The sequence below is a fragment of the Bos javanicus genome, chromosome 1, assembly GCF_032452875.1.
Source record: "Bos javanicus breed banteng chromosome 1, ARS-OSU_banteng_1.0, whole genome shotgun sequence".
Taxonomy (NCBI): domain Eukaryota; kingdom Metazoa; phylum Chordata; class Mammalia; order Artiodactyla; family Bovidae; genus Bos; species Bos javanicus.
Window position 1 is genome coordinate 68336283 of NC_083868.1, and position 20196 is coordinate 68356478.

Consider the following 20196-nt stretch of genomic DNA (forward strand, 5'->3'; position numbering starts at 1 on the left):
CTCCCTGGAAACAAGAACAGCGGAGGGAGAGGTATTGATGAATGGCACCCTCTTGTGGCCAGAATTCCCTGAACAGGGTGCTCAGACTATGGCTTTAGCGTCTGGCCCAACACTGGCTTTCTCTAATTCTGACTCTCCTTTCCTTTTACCAAAACCAACCAGACAGACAGAAAAACAACCACCCAGTGCAGCAGAGTTGATCCTTTGGTAACACTGCTCCTTAGACTTGCCATTTGGAAAGAGTTCGTCTTGCTTAAAGGCTGGGACTCCTGAGCACGTCCCACGTCACTAGCGCAGGACGCAGCAGCCTAGTGGCAGGACTTACAGCCAGGGAGCCTGGTCCACACTCCAGCTGTGGCCTGTGGCCACACAGAGGGGACAGAAAGGCCAGGTCTGGGCAGCTGAGGGAGAGGCCAAGACAGTGGTCGGCACTGCATGGGACAAACTCCTCCACTACGGTCATCTCCCACCCTCTGAGCCACCACAGAGACTGCAGCCAAACAAGCTGCCAATAAAGTAAGAAAAACTCCATGGCTGAGGCCAGTGTGGGACGTGGACCAGAGCCCCCCGGGTGCCCTGGGCATGGAGCCAGGGGTGTCACTGTGCCAGGCTCGGCCTCCCCGATCCTGTGCAGACAGCCCAGCGCTGCGGCCGGAGCATGGCCACGTCTTACAGCCTCCTTCACCATTTATGGTAGTTGAGCCTCTGTTTGGCCTTCACAGGCCAGTCAAACCCCACACTGGGCGGGGGGACTAGAGGGATGTCCTGCTCACTCAGGGCTGTTTTCAGAGCAGATCCAAACAGCTCTGGCAGAGTCCTTGACAGGACCTCTCTGTTTCTGCTTTGAAACATGCTCGGATGGGCAACCATCCAGGTCCCACTCCTCCCACAGACCTAGGGGGCGAGGAGGATGGCCCCAGAGTCTTCTTGCCCCTCTTCTGGGGACCCCCACCTCCACTGGGACTGTTAGCTCAGTGGGGTCCCTCTAATCCAATCTAAACACAGGCAGCCCAGGACAGGCTCTGGATCAGCAGGGCCCTTGGCTGAAGCCAGCCAGGGGGCCTCAGACCACACAAGCATCATGCACCTCTCTGACCCTCTCCACCACTACCACTTTGGGGTAGGCCTCTTGGACCTCCAAGGAGAGCCCAGGGGTGGGGGAAGGTGGGAGCAGCAACTCTGGCCTGGATCCAAGATTTCCCCAGACCCCTCAATCAGCCATGAGCGAGATCCGTGAGGAAAGAACAGATGGACTGTAAACTAGAATGAGGCTGACAAGCTCCTGGGGCCACAGTCAGGCAGGGATGCGAGGGCCTCCTGGGAAGAGGCAGAGCTAGTCCCCAGGTGGTGACTCCATGTCAGGCACTCGGGAGGAATCACAGAGAAATCAGAGAGGCTGGAGAGCGTGTCTCCCTCCTAGGCAGACAGGCTGTCAGTGCCGTTCCTTTACCCCTCGGGGGTGACACTGCCTAGCCCCTGGGGTGAGGGTCATCCCCACTCTGGGGCCAGGGGACTTGCCCTCTGGAAAAGGACAGGGAGTGAGCAGGGGCTTGGAGATCTGGGTTCCAAAGGCCAGTGTGGCTCACGAGGCAAGTGACGTTGACTTCTTGAGACCTCCAGACCCTTCTGTGAAAGACAGGAAGAGCACTGCCCCCTCCAACCCGGCTTCTGGGGTTTTTGAGAATCAAGAAAATACAGGTGAGGTGACAGTATCTAGTGAGGTAACCAACATATGATTTTCCCTCCCCATTTTCAGCGAAACCACCTCTAAGGCCCCCTGGAAGGCTGCTGCTCAGATACAAGAAGACTCTCCCCAAGAGGCTGAGCCTGGGGGAACAGAGCCAGATGGCGTGTCTCCTACTGAGCTGCTGGCAAAGCAGGGCACGCCACACCCGGTCTAAGCACTCAGTCCCCAGTCACTGGGCCCAGGCCCAGCTGAGGGTGGGGAATCAGGCTTACCTGAACACCCTGCCCAAGAAGACCTTCTCCAGCTCTGTCACCATGCCCGCCAATGCCACAGCCCAGACAACTGTCTTGAGTCTGTGGCTCCCCCCCCCGGGACTTCTGGGACTAAACATTTGGCACTGATCAATGCATGATGACCATGCTAATCAGATTACTGGACACCAGGCTGCTGAGGTGCAAGAGCAAGCCTGGGTGGCAGGGAGGAGGGAGGGCAGAAGGAAGCAGGGGACAAACGGGCTCTCTGGAAGCCTCAGTACCGGCACCTGTTACCTGGTGTCCCCGCATCCCCCAGTGCATGAGGGGTCGTTTGTGAGAGCTTGAGTCCTACAGGAGCTCGTCCTCTCTCAGTGGGTGTGGTTTTCTGCCTATCAGACTGGAAGCCTCTAGAACCAAGGGCGTCTTTGCCTCTTTCCCCTGCATCTTCCCTCAGCCACAGTGGGGTGGGGGTGGAGGACTGGGCTTGCACATCCATCTCCGGTGGCAGACCCTGGACACTGTGAGCTCCTGGAGGCCATTGCCTCCACCTGCCTGCCTTCAGGTGCGGTGCCCTTTCTCCAAAGCAGATGTGTTGGCAGGAAAGGTGTTTCTGCCAACACAGAGGGCTGCCCAGAGGCTCCTACCCTGGACAGTGACGCGGGCGCTGCAGGACACCTGCCCCACGGTGTTCTCAGCCAGACAGGTGTAGGTGCCATCATCCTCTGGGAGGGTGTCCTGGATGTGGAGCTCGGCCACGCCAGCCTCGCAGGTGGAGTGGGCGTACTGGATGGGCTGTCCTGGGGAGAGAAGCACAGGAGGGCTCAGGCCAGGGAGCAGCTGGCAGAGGGGTGGGAGTCCTGTCCTCAGCAGGGTGGCTGCTGTCATGACGCTGGGGTTCCCCACACTTGCTCAGGCCCACTGAGGGTTCATGATGTGTTAGGACCACCCCCAGCCAGCTGGACAGAGGCTCAAGGGGGAGAGAAAGAGGCAGGAGCCAGGGAGGTGAAGGAGAAGGGGTGATTGTGAGGGTGGAGGAACAAGACTGGGGCTGGTAGGACTTGGAGGAGAGATTCTAGAGGCATTTAGAATACAAGCAGGAAAGGGACAGAGTTCTGTGCATTCTGTTTAAATAAATAGTCCCCAGATACACATCCTAGACTTCACATTATTCTGAGCCTGGAAAGAATCTCACAGGGTCACCTGGCCCACAGCCCAGCCTCAGGCAGAATGGACCTCACCCAGACTGCACATGAGGCTCCCAGCTCTTTTTAGATGTTTCCAGAAACAATGAGCCTATTTCCCACTGCAGATATTTATCGGAAGCGATTCTTCGCCCTCAACCTAATGCTGCAATGAGTTGCATTTTAGGATTCACAGAAAAGATAAAGACAGGGGATTAAAAAAACAACTCTGGCCCCTTCGTCCAAGAGTCCCTTGCATGAGAGGCCCTTTATTCAGGTCCCATAAAGTCCTACATGGAGACAGAAGTGTGTGCCATGAAATTCAGTGGTTTCCTTAATGTTATACGTTCCCAGGATTTTATTATCTCGGGATGTGAGTTTTCATTTCCAGGAAAAAAGAAAATTTCATTACTGAAGGTCCTGGCCTTAGAGCAGGAATGTGTCCATTCACCATATAGGAAGCAGCTATCAGATCCTTCCCGTCAGCCCCAGGGTCCTGGTTTGCACTTCGTAAAACAGGGGTGGGCAGCGGGAGAGGGAGAAAGGGCAGAAGGAGGTCTTCTCTGCACGATGCAATGTTTTCTTCTGCTCATAGCAACACTCATATCTCCAAGACAGAGACTGCCAAGCCAGCCACAGGGCCAGAGGGAAGAGATTCCGTTGGCCCGATGCACTTCACAGAGGTGGGGCTGGGGGCTGGGAGACCCAAGGGGCCAGGATCCTGCTACTGTCAGGACTGAACACTGCTCTGTGTGTGTGCGTGTGTGTGTCCCTAAAAGCTCTTGTTTCTTGAGAATGCCAGTATATTCCCCAACTGCCAGCAAAATGCCTCTGCTGTCGAAATCTGTACTGGCAAGCTGTTTGAGAGCTCCCCTTTTACTGGAGCATAGCTCATTTTGACTCCTCAAGCATGGGGTGCAACGGTGGCCCCAGAAAGGAGTTGTTGGCTCAGGGCACTCAGAATTGGGTGACACAGCTCCAAGACTGGTAAAACCAGAGTTGGCGACCAAGGGTCCCCGACTTGTGCATGATCGCCCTCTAGTGGGATCAGTGTGAAAATACCAAGATTCAAGAGGAAGAAGGTGGGTTGTCTTTCAGTCTGGAGAAGCGTAAATCAGAGGTCAACAAACTCCTACTCCTAGGCTACATCCCACTTGAAGCCTGTTTTTGTACAGTCTGAAAGTAAAGGATAGTTTTTACATATTTTAAATGTTGGGAAAAAATCAAGGGAGGGGTATTTCATGACGTGTGTGAAAATTATATGAATTCACATTTGTGTCTATAAATAAGTTTTATTGCGTTCATTTACATATGGTCTCTGGCTGTGTTTTGTGCCATGACAGCAGAATTGAGTAGTTGTGACAGAGACTGTGTGGCGTGCAAAGCTGGACACATTTACCATCTGGCCCTTTATAGACAATGTTTCTTGACGCCTGGCCTGGACCCTGAGCCAAGCGGGAGGGAAATGTTCTTGTTCAGATCTGTTCCTAGCCTTTAACATCCATGCTGTGTTCCAGCTGCAAGGAGGCCACCTCTGTGCCGACAGTCGTGGGATCCAACAGGAGCTCTGTCAGTAGTAAGGGGTGGAGGAGGAGACCCCCATTCTCACCTCTCTGCCCAAGAAGTCCACAGATAGGGAGACACCAAGGCCACTTCCTACGCTGACTAAAGATCATTTCTAGCAAAGCCTGAGCAAACCATACTGACGAGGCAGGTTCATGACAACATGGTAACAGTGCAGAGATGCCCGGGGACTATTTGGTGTACGGGTGATGTGCTGCCGACCCCTTAAAGCGTTCATTCCATCAGCTGCGAGAGCTGGTAGAGACCCTAAACCTCTGTTCCAATCCATCTCCACACCAATAAAGAGGTTGATGCCCAGGGCAGTAAAGTGGGGCATCCAGGGTCACCCAACCACTCAGTACAGAGGAGGACAAGGGCAGGCGCCCTTTCAGCCTCCCCTAAGGTCCCCCCAAAGCAGAGCAATTCAACTTCATCAATTTTATGGACTATTTCAGTCCTAGTGATAGAGTTCTCCCATATACACTTTTGGAATTTAAAGGCTTTTTTCTTTAAAACAAAAAGAGAGAGAGAGAGAGAAGGGTGATAATATGTAATAATTATTTTTTTGTCCAAAGGACTTTACTTGGCAAAAAGAAAGTTGAGAAAGTCCTATGTTTCCATAGGACTATATTGTTAAAAAGAATTACTGGTCTATGAACCCCTAAATCACCTGCCACTAAATAAAAGGCAAGATCCCATGAGCAACTGCTAGTGTGGTTCATTAATTTGTGGGTTTTTTTGTTCACTTATTGACTCAACAAATATTTACTGAGAGCCTACTTGTGAGCCTGGCTGTATGAAAAGAAGCTAAATTGCTTGTGCACCTATGTGCCAGGCATCTCATCAACTGTTGTATATAAGGAATCTAATTTGACTTTCACAATCAGCACCCTGAAAGGTAGGTGGCCTCATTCTTGTAGATGAGGAGCTCAAGGCTCAGAGAGGGGTAAAACTTGCCCGGTGTCCCCAGCCAGGCATTGGCAGACTCCCAGGTCCCATGCTCGCTCTATACTCCATGCTTCTTTCTCATGCATAAATAATTCAGAGTGATATATGGGGAAGCTAAGCAGGAATTCAGGCAAGGCCAAAGGCTTGGGGGGCTGGAGCAGGGGGTCTCACCATTGAGCAGCCAAGTGATTCGAGGCAATGGGGTCCCCTGCACTGAACATCGCAGCACAAAGTCCTGACCCTCAACGACGGTGCAGTCCTTCAGGGCACTGGAGAATGACGGGGCCACCTCCATCACAGCTGGCTCTGTGAGGGCAAAGGACAGACAGGCCGTCTCAGATCACCACCGGCCCAGGCTGCGGATTGACCACAGCCAGCCACCTCACTGCTCTGGGCACCCAGGGCTTGCTTTCTCAGTGGCCTGGCTTTGCCTCATCCATCATCACACAGGGAAGCAGGCAGTACCACCATGTGGAGACTTGGAGCCTGAAGCAGGGTGACTGCAGGGTCTTTTTCATCATCACAAGACACTCCACGTCTGGAAGTACTCAGGACCGGGCCAGCCTCTTCTCCAGGACGCAGGTCCCTCCTGTCTTGTCTGGACTTTCACTGTCCTGGAGCATCCACCGAGCTCCTTCATCCCTTTATCTTGGTCTTATTCTACTTTCTCCTGTCTTATATTGTTGTTGAAGTGTCCCATCAGACCCTGCACACTTTTTTTTTTTTAATTTTAAAAATCCTTGGCTGAAATGTTTCATTAGATTGAAAACATGGATAAAATAGATTTTTTAAGGAAAACATAAATCACCTAAACTGACTCAAAAAACAATTTATAGGGACATTCCTGGCAGTCCAGTGGTTAAGACTTTGCCTTCCAATGCAGAAGGTGTGGGCTTGATCCCTGGTTGGAGAGCTAAGACCCCACATGCCTTGTGACCAAACACCCAAAACATAAAACAGAAGCAATACTGTAACAAACTCAATAAAAACTTTTAGAAATGGTCCACATATTTTAAAAGTATTAAAAAAAAAACAGAAAAAAATCCCCCAAAATGTATTTATACATTAGAAGTATTCTGTTATGGTTTACTCAAAAGATACAAGGATGAACACTAAAATATTGTATGTAACAAAAAGACCCTGAACACTCTTGTGAATATCTTTTTACTTGGAAAGACCACATGCCCACTGGTGAGGACATTTCAATTTTAAATTATTATAGTTATTTTTTTTTCAAGTCCAAGACAGGATCAAATGACAAGGACTTACATGAGTTCTAGTTTTCTAATCTAGACCAGTAGTTCAGAAGCACTGGGGGCCTCAATTCCCCACATTTTCATTGAGAACCACTGAGCTGAACTCTACAGAAGACTTCTGCATAGGTGAGTTGGAGAACGTTTTGCTTGGGGGCCATAATTAAGAGCAATGGGGATAGAAAACCTTTTCTACGACAACCAGAACATGCTGCAGAAGAGTCCAGGTGGCTGATTTAAGGCAACTGGATTTTGTGATGAGACGATAGCCCAGTGGTACTCTTCAGAGAAGCTATTCAATACAGTGATGAGCGGAAAACTCTATTATATTGAGAGTACAAAGGTTTTAGGGCAAAAACTAATATTCGAGGGCTTACTAGGTACTTTTCCAGAGGTGACAGTGACAATGCCACGAGACTGCTATCTTTAGCTCGTTTTACAGATGAAGTTAATAATTTCCCACAGTTAAGCCCAGTGGCGAAGCAAGGCTTCACACCCAATTCTCTGACTCTACATCCACACCTCCTCCTCTAGCCCAGGGAGACCCTAAAAGGAGAGCAGGCAGTGGGAACACAGCTACAGTCAGAATGTGGCACATCTGAATGGACAGGTACAGGGTGAAGGGATGCTAGCTTACCTAGGCAAGTGAGGGGAGACACCACCTCTACCCCTTTGCTCCCAGGAGGCCTCGACTTCCCTCATTAGAGAAATCCCCTTAGCAGCAACTGCAGACAACATGGGCTTTTGTGTCAGACCAACATGGGTTAGGAATATGCTTTTTTTTTTTTTTTTACAAGGCATGGGGCCTTGAGCAAGTCGCTTAACCTCACTACAGCTCAGTATTCTCATTTGGAATATGGGTGTAACTGTGATTATCTCTTAAGATTGTTGAGATTACCAAATGAAGTCATGCAAGTAAAGTCTTGAGCATAAAGCCTGACTCATTCCACAGGCTTTCAGGGCGGTGTTAGCTCTTATCATCAGATGGAAGCTGGGCACAGAGAGACTGGACTAGCAGCAAGTTTTGGGGTAAAAGAAGTAGAAAACTTGGGAACTTAAGGGGCAGTGAGGCAGAGGGAAGATTTTCTTTTCCTTTTTAGATGAGGTGGGACCAGATCATGCCTGTAGGGAGGAGAAAGGGGTCTCTAGATAAGGAGAGGGGAGAGACTGAAGAAATGGTGGGAAGGTCAATCATTATTAGACATGATTTCTTGTGGGCCTGGGAAGGATGGAAGAAGTCTTGGTAAGGGAAGCAGGCAGCTTTTCTGCAGTGATAGGAAGAAAGAGAAAGAGGTGTTAGATGCCTGCATCTTGGTGAAGCCTTCTGGAGACTTCAGAACAGCCAAGGAGAAAGGCAGGCAAGCCAGACTTCTGGGATGGAGGACTTAGGACTCCCATTAAGTTCTCCACCAGACAAGGAGCAAGAGCCCTGGCAAAGTACTCAACATCAGCTTTCTCAGAACTCTGGAAATTAACCAAAGACTTGCAGCATTCTGAGGAACTTTCATTCTAAAACGATCATGCAGCTGAATCTTGGTAAGAACAGCAAGCTTTGTGGCATGCCCAGTTTCTACCCTCTCCCTCAGCTCTGTGATGGCTTAAAATCAACATTGTCTTCCACTCCCAATTTGTGTAGGTACAGGCTCAATGCATAGTTTCCATTTAATAATAATAGCTAATGCTCCAACCAAAGCCTGTTGTTTTTTTAACCTTTGGTGGCCATGATGCCAAGTGAGTCCCCCACCCTAACACATAGCCCCGAAAGATGAAGGTCAGGTTTCCTGACCTGGGACCTCTGCCTACAGGCACTTCCACCTCCAAATGAATGGGCAATATTCCTTGCAAAGGAATTCACAAATGTAGTAAAATTCCCAATTAAGAAGCAAGTTAATAGTACACAGTGAAAAACAAGACTATCTCTCACCCTTTCCTACAGACCCCTACTTTCTCTTCCTAAAGGAAATTGGGGGCCTCCCCAGAAATGTTTATGCACATACAAGCATCAGTTTGCTTTGTGTACATAGATTTTCCCCCCTTTACCGCAAGCAGCATATGATACACACGATCCTCTCTGCGCTTGGGTCATCCCCACTTGGACAGGTCTCACCACCAGAGTCTACAGGTCAGGCCCATTTGTTCCACTGGCTGCACGGCATCCTACTGTGTGAATGAACTAGGTTCTTTTTTTTGGAAACATTTATTATAACAAATTTCAAACACACACAACAGTAGACAGAAACATACAAAAGTTGTCTAGTGAATCATCATATACTTGTTTTTCAACTTTCATAATGGCCAGTCTCACTTCATTCATACCCTACACCAAGTCTCAACACACATGGATTCTGATATGATCAGAAATTCTATCATTTCACTAGTAAGTAACTCAACTTATATATCTAATATATGCAGACTTTGAAAAAAAACCACAGATTCCATCATCACATCTTAAAAATAGCACTAATTCCTTTATATTGAATATCTTATCAATGCTCAAATTTTCCTGATTTTCTTATAAAAATTTTTTTAAGGTATCTCAATCAGAATCCATGCAAAGTCCAGGTATTGTGATTATTGGTGTCTCCTGTGTCTTTTCAGTTAAGTTTCTTACAGGCTGTCCCTTCTTTCCTTTTTGTTTGCAACTTACTTGCTGAAAAAGTAAGTGAAGGTTATTTGTCTCATAAGTTTTCCAACAGCCTGAAATGTGCTGGCTCTACCCTTGCGGTTTACTAATTTCCTCAACAGTAGGACATGGCTCTAGGGTCCCTAAATAGCATTTAAAGTAGGGGGAAATCTCACAGAGAGATAGGTGGGTGCAACATCTATTTCTGCTTTATTGATTATGCCAAAGCCTTTGACTGTGTGGATCACAATAAACTGTGGAAAATTCTGAAAGAGATGGGAATACCAGACCACCTGACCTGCCTCTTGAGAAACCTGTATGCAGGTCAGGAAGCAACAGTTAGAACTGGACATGGAACAACAGACTGGTTCCAAATAGGAAAAGAAGTACGTCAAGGCTATATATTGTCACCCTGCTTATTTAACTTATATGCAGAGTACATCATGAGAAACGCTGGGCTGGAAGAAGCACAAGCTGGAATCAAGATTGCTGGGAGAAATATCAATAACCTCAGATATGCAGATAACACCACCCTTATGGCAGAAAGTGAAGAGGAACTAAAAAGCCTCTTGATGAAAGTGAAAGGGGAGAGTGAAAAAGTTGGCTTAAAACTCAATATTCAGAAAACTAAGATCATGGCATCTAGTCCCATCACTTCATGGGACATAGATGGGGAAACAGTGGAAACAGTGTCAGACTTTATTTTTTGGGGCTCCAAAATCACTGCAGACTGTGATTGCAGCCATGAAATTAAAAGACACTTACTCCTTGAAGGAAAGTTATGACCAACCTAGATAGCATATTAAAAAGCAGAGACATTACTTTGCCAACAAAGGTCCATCTAGTCAAGGCTATGGTTTTTCCAGTGGTCATGTATGGATGTGAGAGTTGGACTATAAAGAAAGCTGAGCACCGAAGAATTGATGCTTTTGAACTGTGGTGTTGGAGAAGACTCTTGAGAGTCCCTTGGACTGCAAGGAGATCCAACCAGTCCATCCTGAAGGAGATCAGTCCTGGGTGTTCATTGGAAGGACTGATGCTGAAGCTGAAACTCCAATACTTTGGCCACCTCATGTGAAGAGTTGACTCATTGGAAAAGACCCTGATGCTGGGAGGGATTGGGGGCGGGAGGACAAGGGGACGATAGAGGATGAGATGGCTGGATGGCATCACCGACTCGATGGACATGAGTTTGGGTGAACTCCGGGAGTTGATGATGGACAGCATGGCCTGGCATGCTGCAGTCCATGGGGTCGCAAAGAGTCAGACACGACTGAGCAACTGAACTGAACTGAAGACTATTGAAAACAGTTTTGTTACAGTAGGAAAAAACTGGAAACAGTCAAAACAATCTAAATGGAAACAACAATAAGGCCATGGCTAGACATCATTTTAGGAAATATATAGTCATTACAAAGCATGTTTTCAAATGACATAATAAGTATAGAAAGAATACTGAAAAATGCCTATGGAACATTAACAAATTAGAATAGCAACCAGTTTACAAACAGCATAATGCCAAATTAATTTTTAAAAATTAAAAAAATGCTTATTTCCAAGCGATACGATTGCACATTGTTTAAATTCCTCACACTGCACATGCACTACTTTTATAAACAGATACTACGATGAGCAGAAGAGAGGGGCACCCATATCACCTCACGTCACTCTAAGTGTGTCTGTCTGGCTCAAAGTGCGCCCTCAGACAGGCACCTGAGGAACTAGAAAAAGGTAGCTCACAGCTGGGCTGGGCCTATCTATTCTGAGGTGATCTGCTGTGAATTCCCATCAGGAATCACTCCCTTGGAGCAATGCCTTTGACCTTAGCCAGTAGGCAGGAATGGTTTCTCTTGGGTGGTACCCCCTGGGCAGGGGACTGCAGGAGATGACATCACTGCCATGTGTGAAGCACCCCATGAAGGTCCTCCCACAGAGAAGCCAGGGGACCCTGAGGGACGTACTCACTTTTCACCAGGAGGGTCCAGCGACAGGACGCCTGGCCTCGGACATTGGTGGCTGTGCAGCTGTAGCTCCCGCTGTCCCGGGCCCGGGCTCCCCACAGGCAGAGGTAATGGGTCCCCCCAGCTTCGTAAACCTCGATGCTGCCCTCCTGACTCCTCACGGGGACACCGTCCAGGAACCAGGTCACTTCAGGTTTTGGGATCCCTGAAACTACATGGCCAGGTGAAGGACGTGAGGCCCCCAAGAGTGCTTGTGGGGTGGAGTGGGTGATGAAGGGACTGAGCCTGAGGGCGGGCTCAGCTGGTATGCCACTGCCCTCTGGCTGGAACCTACTCGCTTACCCTCCCCCTCCTCCCCAAGACAGAGGCCGGGGCCCTTTGGGAGGAGAGTGCCAAGTGACACACCAGGCCTCCAGACCAGCCAGAGCCTGCAGAAGGGGACCCTGGGGTTTGTTCCTGGTGGCCATGGTGGTGACAGGTTTCCCATGGTGGGGGCTAAAAATCAGGGTTCGGGGTCAGTGCTCTCTTCAACCATGAACAATGGGCCACTGCAGGGAGCACCTCCTGAGGGGAGACCCCTATCAAGTGCTTCGCCGGGGTGGGGGACTCTAGTCCAAGGCGATGGTGGATACAGGAGGCTCCGACCACTGAGCTGAAGGAAGGGAGTGGCCCCCCCGCCCGAGGGGCTACCAGATGCATACCAGAGACCTCAGGCCGCTCTACTCACCCTCGCATCTGAACTCGACTGGCTCATCTTCACTGACCTCCTGGCTCTGGGGCTTGTTCTCAAATTTGGGAAACGTGGTGTCCCTCTGGCTCTCCATGGGGACCTTCCTGGTAGCAACCTTGCCCATGGTGTCCTGGCTTCCCAGGCCTGACCGCCTGGTGGAGAGGGTGTCTGGAGGGGACGCAGCTGGCCCCTCCATCTCTTCTCTGGAAGGACAGGGCGTGCCTGGGACTGGCGCTCTGGGCTCCAGCTGGACTTTTGCTGCCTGCAGGGTGATGGTGCTGGAGGTCTTTTGCAGGACGGGGGCCCTCTGGCCCTTTCTGGGGGAGTTCCCCAGTGGTTCCAGCTCAGATTCCCTGGGGGGTTGAGGCTGGCTCCCTGTGGCCCAGGTCGGGGAGCCGCCTCGCTGGGTGCTGGGGCGGTTCTTACTCTCGGCAGCAGCATCCAGGCCATCCGGTTTGGACCCCTGAGTGACTCCATTGGTCACTTCCTTCCTGATGTCCGTACCGGCCACCTTTGTTCCTCTCACGAGTGACCTGTTTGGTGGTGAGGGATGGATGGTGGGGCAGAAGAAGAAGAAGGAAGAGAACAATCATCTAGTTACTCATCACAAGCACGGGCTCCAGGAATTATGAAAGCCCACTAATTAGGACAGAGTAAGAGAGAAAGGAAAAGGAGACGACAGAGGATGAGATGGCTGGATGGCATCACCGACTCGATGGACATGAGTTTGAGTGAACTCCGGGAGTTGGTGATGGACAGGGAGGCCTGGCCTGCTGCAATTCATGGGGTCGCAAAGAGTCGGACACAACTGAGCGACTGAGCTGAATTGAACTGAAGAGCGAAAGTCTTTCTCTGCAGTTGGCTCAGTTTCCAGCCAGAAAACAAGCAGGTGGATTCTGGCCTTGAACATGGAGGGCATGCTTGCAGAGCAGTGCCCTTCCTAATGATGGCTAACTAGTAAAGATACTGAGCAGGGCCTTCAAGAGTCTCAATACTGATGGCAAGCCTGGCCCAGAACCTAGGCAGCAAATTACAATAGAAAATGAAACATTCCAAATAAAACAACGCCCCTCAAACAGGCGGTTCTCCCCACTATATAATGACTCAGAAATTTAGGGCATTTCTTGATTACAATCCCTCTTTTCTATAACAGGGCATTTCGAGATGGACCGATGACAGTCACAAAGCCTACACATACCTATTGGAATTGTCCAAACCTGGAAAAAGAGAGAAGGTAGAAAGACGGTTAGTGGAATGTTGTATACACCAGGAGCAGGAAGTGATAAAACAAGAATCTCTCACTTATGACAGAGTTTGGCTTCCTAAGCGCTCACCTTCCTCTGTGGCCCTCCACCCCCTCTCCTTTCAGCTCCCCTGGTCCTGAACTTCTGGGTTAATCTGATAAACTCCTCTGAGCCCTGCAGACACTCTTAAGTTACCAGCGCTGCCCTGGGCCTTTGCTATGTACAGCCTCTGCTGCCCCACCCTGGGCACAGTAGCTTCCTGTTCTCTAGCCCAAAGAAGGAAACAAAAACCGTTGGAGAGACAAACAAAAATAAACACCTACCCAAAACTTCAAACCCACACGGTTCCACTTGCATGTGGCCCTCTAAAGAACCCCTTAAGGTAATAATTTTTGACAAATACCTGCTTCATTTTAAAACGTACAGAAAAAGTGTAATTTTATTCAGTTCTTCAAAGAAAAAAAATGTACTATTACTAGATATATTTTTCTACCACATTATTTTTAAAAAATGTTTTATGGAAAATTGCAAAATGTACAATAGTACTGAGAAGAATATGGCAAACACTGAAAGCCAACACCCTGGTGAGGCAAATAGCAACATTTTGCCAATCTTATCTATATCTCTCTGTTTTGTTTTTGAGGGACTTTTTCTGGGAGTATTTTCAAACACATCCCAGGAAACACACCATTCTGGCATTAATTGCATCAGAAGGGATCAGTTCTTTAATTCAGTGCTGGGGAGAGTAGAGGAGGGAGACTAAAACGGTAGGATCCTGAGACCGTAGTGAGTTGTGAAGCCAAAGCCTATGGTCAGAAAAAGGGTTTTTTCCCCTTAATGAAGTAGAGGAGAAGAGAAAATGCCAGCACATATTGTATATAATGCTCAGGATTGTTTCATGAAACTGGTTTTAGTAATATATGTGTATATGTATTTGTATATGTGTATGTTTTTATATATCGCTTCCCTGGTGGCTCAGATGATAAAGAATCCGTCTGCAATGTGGGAAACTTGGGTTAGATTCCTGGGTTGGGAAGATCCCCTGGAGGAGGCCATGGCAACCCACTCCAGTATTCTTGCCTGGAGAATGCCCAAGGACAGAGGAGCCTGGCAGGTTACAGTCCATGGGGTCACAAAGAGTCGGACATGACTGAGCAACTAGACATACACACACACCACACACACACACACACACACACACACACACACACATCCTGGGTTGCAATGTAGAATAAATTTGTTTCTGTGGGTAGTAAAAATACTTGGGCCAAAAACATGAAGAGAGCAAGGAGGGATACTTTCTGAGGAAGGAAGGAGATGGAGAAGAGGAAAGTCATACAAGAGATAAGGGTAAGAAAGGAAGAATAGAAAGTGAGGGTTGTCTTACTCCCTGATCCATAAATACCAACCCACTCAAATGGAGTGACCTCAGTCGTCCTCTCTGTCCACACATCCCAGTTTCCCCAGGCTGGACTTGGCAGAACCAAGGGGAATGGAATGGGGAATCATACACAGAGAGATTTCAAGAGAAGAGCTAATTGGGGCTGATGACTGTAGCAAGGAAGAGACAGGGGCCAAAGCTGGTCTGAAATGCCCAGTCCTGTGAGAAGGGAAGAGTTAAGTTGAGGGAGCACCTGATCTGAAGGACGCTGAGATAAATTTTAGGCTGGGTAAATACGAGGTGATGGGAAGACACTAGCAATGTGCACTCTTCCAAAAGGCAATTAAAAATGTAAATAAAAAAGGAGTCTGAGCAAGAAGGAAAAACTGAACCCAGATGTGCAGACACGGGTGAAGTATCTTCCTCCTTCGCTGCATCTGTGCTACTCGCCCACCCATTCTTCTGATTCAAGATGCTGACCTGGGGATGGATACCTGAGTACATAAGTGTGACACATGTAACACACAGATGTGTAATGAACAAGCAGCTCCTTCTAGGTCCTTTAGGGACCCCGGAAGGGACAGCTCTGCAATAGCCCTCCCACAGCCCTTGGATGGAGAGCTTGGACTGTACCTTGGATGGAAAGCTCAGCAGACATGGAGGCCTTCCCTGACCCGTTCACCACCATGCACGTGTATACTCCCACGTCATCTCGGGTGACATCGTGGATTTCCAGGACTTGCATCCCATTCTTCTCAGACATAGACACACGAGCACTGGGCTGCAGGGGAACATCTCCCTGTGGACGGCACAGGCAGCTTGGTCAGAAAAACTGCTCACCTTTCAGCTCTGTCCTGTCTGCTGCCAATCCGCATGGGACAGACACCAGGCAGGCAGCAGGGCCCACTTCTCTGCGCTCTGTCATCTCAGACAGCAGCCTGAGGGCCACCCAAGGGCCCTGACTCTGCTCTATGGATGCGCTGTGGTGTTCTGTCCAGCTGAGAGAAGGTACATGGAACCTGTTTGAAAGGAGTCTGAGTTTGAGGTGGAAAATTCTACATTCCTCGCTTTAGTTCTCCTTTGCCTCCCTCTTCCTTTTAATGATGTTCCAGGGTCAGAACAGGAGAATCAGGACACAGGGAAAAGGCACCCATCGCTCATTTTTATCCAGGAGTTCCACCCGTGAAAAGCTTACTCTCCCTGGCTTTGACCTCCTCGCTGCCCTGTTTACACCCACTCATCCCCTTCTCCCCTGCTTCCCACCTCTGTCTTCGCAGTGTCTAGCCCCAGTGATTTATAAGGCACGCCCACGTGGAGCCTCCCAACAGTATTTTGAGGTTGGTGGCATTATCTCTGCCTCACAGATAAGGAAACCTGGGTTCTAAAAGACCAATGTCTTCCCAGCATCACATGCTCTGTGAATCAGGGAGCTATGGCTTGAAATCAGCCCCAGACTTCAAAGTCCACTCTCTTGACATGGTCAGGTCTGTCTTGACTCAGAAGTTTTATGCTGTTCTGTGAGCATGTGGATTACAGGACATTGTGGGCTGAGTGACAGGGAGAGTACGTGCACAGGGGCAAGAACAGGCATGGCTACCAAAGCCAGGAGAAACTCGAGGGCCGTCTACAGTTGAAGTGGCAGGGACTGATTGGGAAGACAGAGTCCCGCTAGCCCAGGGATCTCACCCAGAGTCAGGGCAGACAGAACCCTACCTTGAGCCAGGTGACCTGTGGCTGGGGCCGGCCAGTGATCTTGCAGGAGAACCGCCCCATCTGTCCTTCTCTGACCACCGCTCGGCCCAGCTTGGTAGCAAATTTTGGTGGACATTCTCCCCAGATGCTAGGACGGGTCTCCATGGCAGGGGGTGCAAATCTGTCCCTGGGAAAAGATCAGCAGGAAATCCACAGCAATGCAGATCCTTTTCTGTCTATTCCCACCCAAGTCACTTAAGATGGGCTCAGAAACCAGCAAAGGGAAACCTTCCCAATTCTGTGCCTCAAATACATTCCTGGAAAATATCTGTGGCACCAAAAACTATTTCCTCTACCTCCTGAGCATTCGGCTAGTCTTCATTTACTAGCCCCTTGAATTTGTGCTCCTCCTCCCGCTCAGTTACTCAGTCATGCTCAACTCTTTGTGACCCCATAGACTGTAGCCTGCCAGGCTCCTCTGTCCATGGGATTTTCCAGGCAAGAATACTGGAGTGGTTTGCTATTTCCTACTACAGGGAATCTTCCTGACCCAGGGATTGAACCCATGTCTCTTGCAACTTCTGCATTGGCAGGTGGATTCTTTACCACTGAGTCACCTGGGAAGTCCAGTGAATTTAGGTACACCTGAATTCTACCGAACTCTGGCCAAAGCCTAGGTTTTGGCCAACAGACTGTGAACAGAAAGCAGAAGCACTATGTGCTACTTTTAGGCTGGACCATTCAAAACCTCCTATGTGATTCTCTTCTGGCTAGATGCAGAGGGTTCTGCCGAAGAGATGATGGAGCCACAAAATGGAAGGATCCTGGGTCCCTGAAATTTGGTTGGAAGGTTCTCCACTTGTCTGAGAAAATATGAACTGATTTTGCTTGAGTAAGAAAGAAACTTTGCTTGTGTTAAGCCTTTGTGATTTAGAGGCTTGTTTGTTACAGCAGCCATTTTTATTTACCCTTGCCAATATAGGTTTACTTGCCATAAGAAAAGTCACATATTGATTGCCTCTTCTAAGTCTGTTTATTTTAGGTCTTCTGACTCTGGTCTCGGTTATTAGAGACTCCTGCAGACTATGTCCATATAGCCCACTTCCATTTAGTTGGACCAAAGGAGCGATCCACAGAGGCCACAGGGTTGGGAGGGCTGTGTGAATGACATGTCAAACCCCAGTAGGCTCCTGCTTTAGTTACAACCTGGGGTGCTTGAGAAAACTTGCTTCCCAGGCTGTTGTGTCAAGGCAACAGGAGCCAATCCAGCCCTTACCCTGGGTTGAACACCCCAGAACTTACCCCAAGGCTTTGGAAACAACAGGCTGACCAGGCTTCTTCACAAAGCTCCCTGCAAGTAGAAAACAAAGAGAAAGGCTTGAAGAGCCAAGTCTGAGCTACCAACTTGGAGCAACAAAAGTCAGGGAGTCAACAAGGAGTATGGGGTGAGATAATGACGGTAACAGTTCACCCTGATTGAGCCTGTACTGGGTCAGGCTGTATGGTGGTCACTTTACATGTATCAGTGCATGGATTTCCTGCAATAATTTAAGGAGACTGGTATCACATAATCCTTCTATATTTTTTAAGCTGGTGGGAAAAAATGAGATTCAGAGATATGAAGTCACCCTCTTGAGTCACAGAGCCAGTAATGGTACAAGAAAGCATCCCAATCTGCCTGTTCTAGAACACTCCACCATTCTGCTGAGCAGTTACATGTTCTTGGACCTTCCACTTTGGGGATGCCCTGTGGAAATTGGGACCTCTACAGAAAAGGAGCCAACTGAATGGAGCAGGGAGATGCACATGCATCACTCTTGCCAAGTCTGTTCCCATCGGACCCACTCACTGCCCCACTCAAGGCCCAGCAAACAGCAGTATCTGTCCAGCTGGAACAAGCAGATCACTGGAGAGGGGCTCCAGTGATGCCGGTACCTCCCAGAACCTGCACCAGCAGGACACTGGGCACTGCTGGTCCTGGGTGTGGTGCTGCTGTGCTGGGTAGGAAGCAGTTAAATAGCAGACCCAGGTGGCTGGTGTCACCTCCTTTATCTAAATGCTGCTGCTGGTAGGAGCAACTCACAATGTGACCAGGAAGTGGCCACAAAGTGGTTAGGATATTTTTGAGGAATGGGGAAGGGGAGAGGAGGAAATTTTTGAGATGACAATAGGCTTGAAAGTTGCTATCTTTTTGTGATAGGCTGGGAATGTTTATAAAACTCCACCCAAAGCATGCATGGAAAGGGTAGAAGTCATTCCCTGATAACAGCAGGCAGCTGCAGTGGGAGATCTGCAGGGGGTTTCCTGGAAAAGGGGAAACTTTCTTAAATCCCAGCACGGATCACACTTACATGAATGCATAGGCACATAGGAGTGGAGGACGAAGCTCATGGCTGAGCACTTTCCTCAGCCATATCTGGTTTAAGGTTATACCAAGACCTCAGCGAAAAAGAGTTAATAACAAGAGTGGCATCACATTCACACTGTGGTTCCATCTGGGTGGGCAATTGTTGGACCTGTGCTTCCCCTTAATGTAACTGTTTAGCTAGCTGGGAAAATACTACACATGGACATCACCAGATGGTCAACACCAAAATCAGATTGATTATGTTCTTTGCAGCCAAAGATGGAGAGGCTCTATACAGTCAGCAAAAACAAGACCGGGAGCTGACTGTGGCTCGGATCATGAACTCCTTATTGCCAAATTCAGACTTAAATTGAAGAAAGTAGGGAAAACCACTAGACCATTCAGCTATGACCTAAATCAAATCCCTTACGACTATACAGTGGAAGTAACAAATAGATTCAAGGGGTTAGATCTGATAGAGTGCCCGAAGAACTATGGCAGAGGTTCATGACATTGTACAGGAGGCCGTGATCAAGACCATACCCAAGAAAAAGAAATGCAAAATGGTTGTCTGAGGAGGCCTTATAAACATCTGTGAAAAGAGAAGGGAAAGGCAAAGGAGAAAAGGAAAGATATACCCATTTGAATGCAGGGTTCCAAAGAATAGCAAGGAGAGATAAAGCCTTCCTCAGTGATCAATGCAAAGAAATAGAGGAAAACAATAGAATAGGAAAGACTAGAGATCTCTTCAAGAAAATTAGAGATACCAAGGGAACATTTCATGCAAATATGGGCACAATAAAGGACAGAAATGGTATGGACCTAACAGAAGCAAAAGATACTAAGAAGAGGTAGCAAGAAAACACAGAAGAACTATACAAGAAAGATCTTCATGACCCAGATAATCATGATGGTGTGACCAATCGCCTAGAGCCAGACATCCTGGAATGTAAAGTCAAGTGAGCCTTAGGAAGCATCATTATGAACAAAGCTAGTGGAAGTGATGGAATTCCAGTTGAGCTATTTCAAATCCTAAAAGATGATGCTGTGAAAGTGCTGCGTTCAATATGTCAGCAAATTTGGAAAACTCAGCAGTGGCCACAGGACTGGAAAAGGTCAGTTTTCATTCCAGTCCCAAAGAAAGGCAATGCCAAAGAATGCTCAAACTACCACACAATTGCACTCATCTCACACACTAGCAAAGTAATGCTCAAAATTCTCCAAGCCAGGCTTCAACAGTACGTGAACTGTGAACTTCCAGATGTTCAAGCTGGATTTAGAAAAGGCAGTGGAACCAGAGATCAAATTGCCAACATCCACTGGATCATCAAA

At 48.5% G+C, this 20196-nt stretch overlaps 1 protein-coding gene across 4 annotated transcripts in view; it reads right to left on the bottom strand.

The window, feature by feature from the left end:
- The window catches only part of MYLK (myosin light chain kinase), a 281600-nt gene that overhangs the window by 110167 nt on the left and 151237 nt on the right, over window positions 1–20196 (bottom strand). For all 4 annotated transcript variants that reach the window (XM_061408285.1, XM_061408344.1, XM_061408131.1 and 1 more), the window contains exons 4-11: window positions 17820–17868; window positions 16539–16704; window positions 15459–15624; window positions 13399–13417; window positions 12198–12733; window positions 11475–11681; window positions 5805–5939; window positions 2586–2738 (exon numbers count right to left, since the gene is read on the bottom strand). In XM_061408285.1, coding sequence (XP_061264269.1) covers window positions 2586–2738; window positions 5805–5939; window positions 11475–11681; window positions 12198–12733; window positions 13399–13417; window positions 15459–15624; window positions 16539–16704; window positions 17820–17868 — 1431 coding nt within the window. The remainder of the gene's footprint in view (window positions 1–2585; window positions 2739–5804; window positions 5940–11474; window positions 11682–12197; window positions 12734–13398; window positions 13418–15458; window positions 15625–16538; window positions 16705–17819; window positions 17869–20196) is intronic.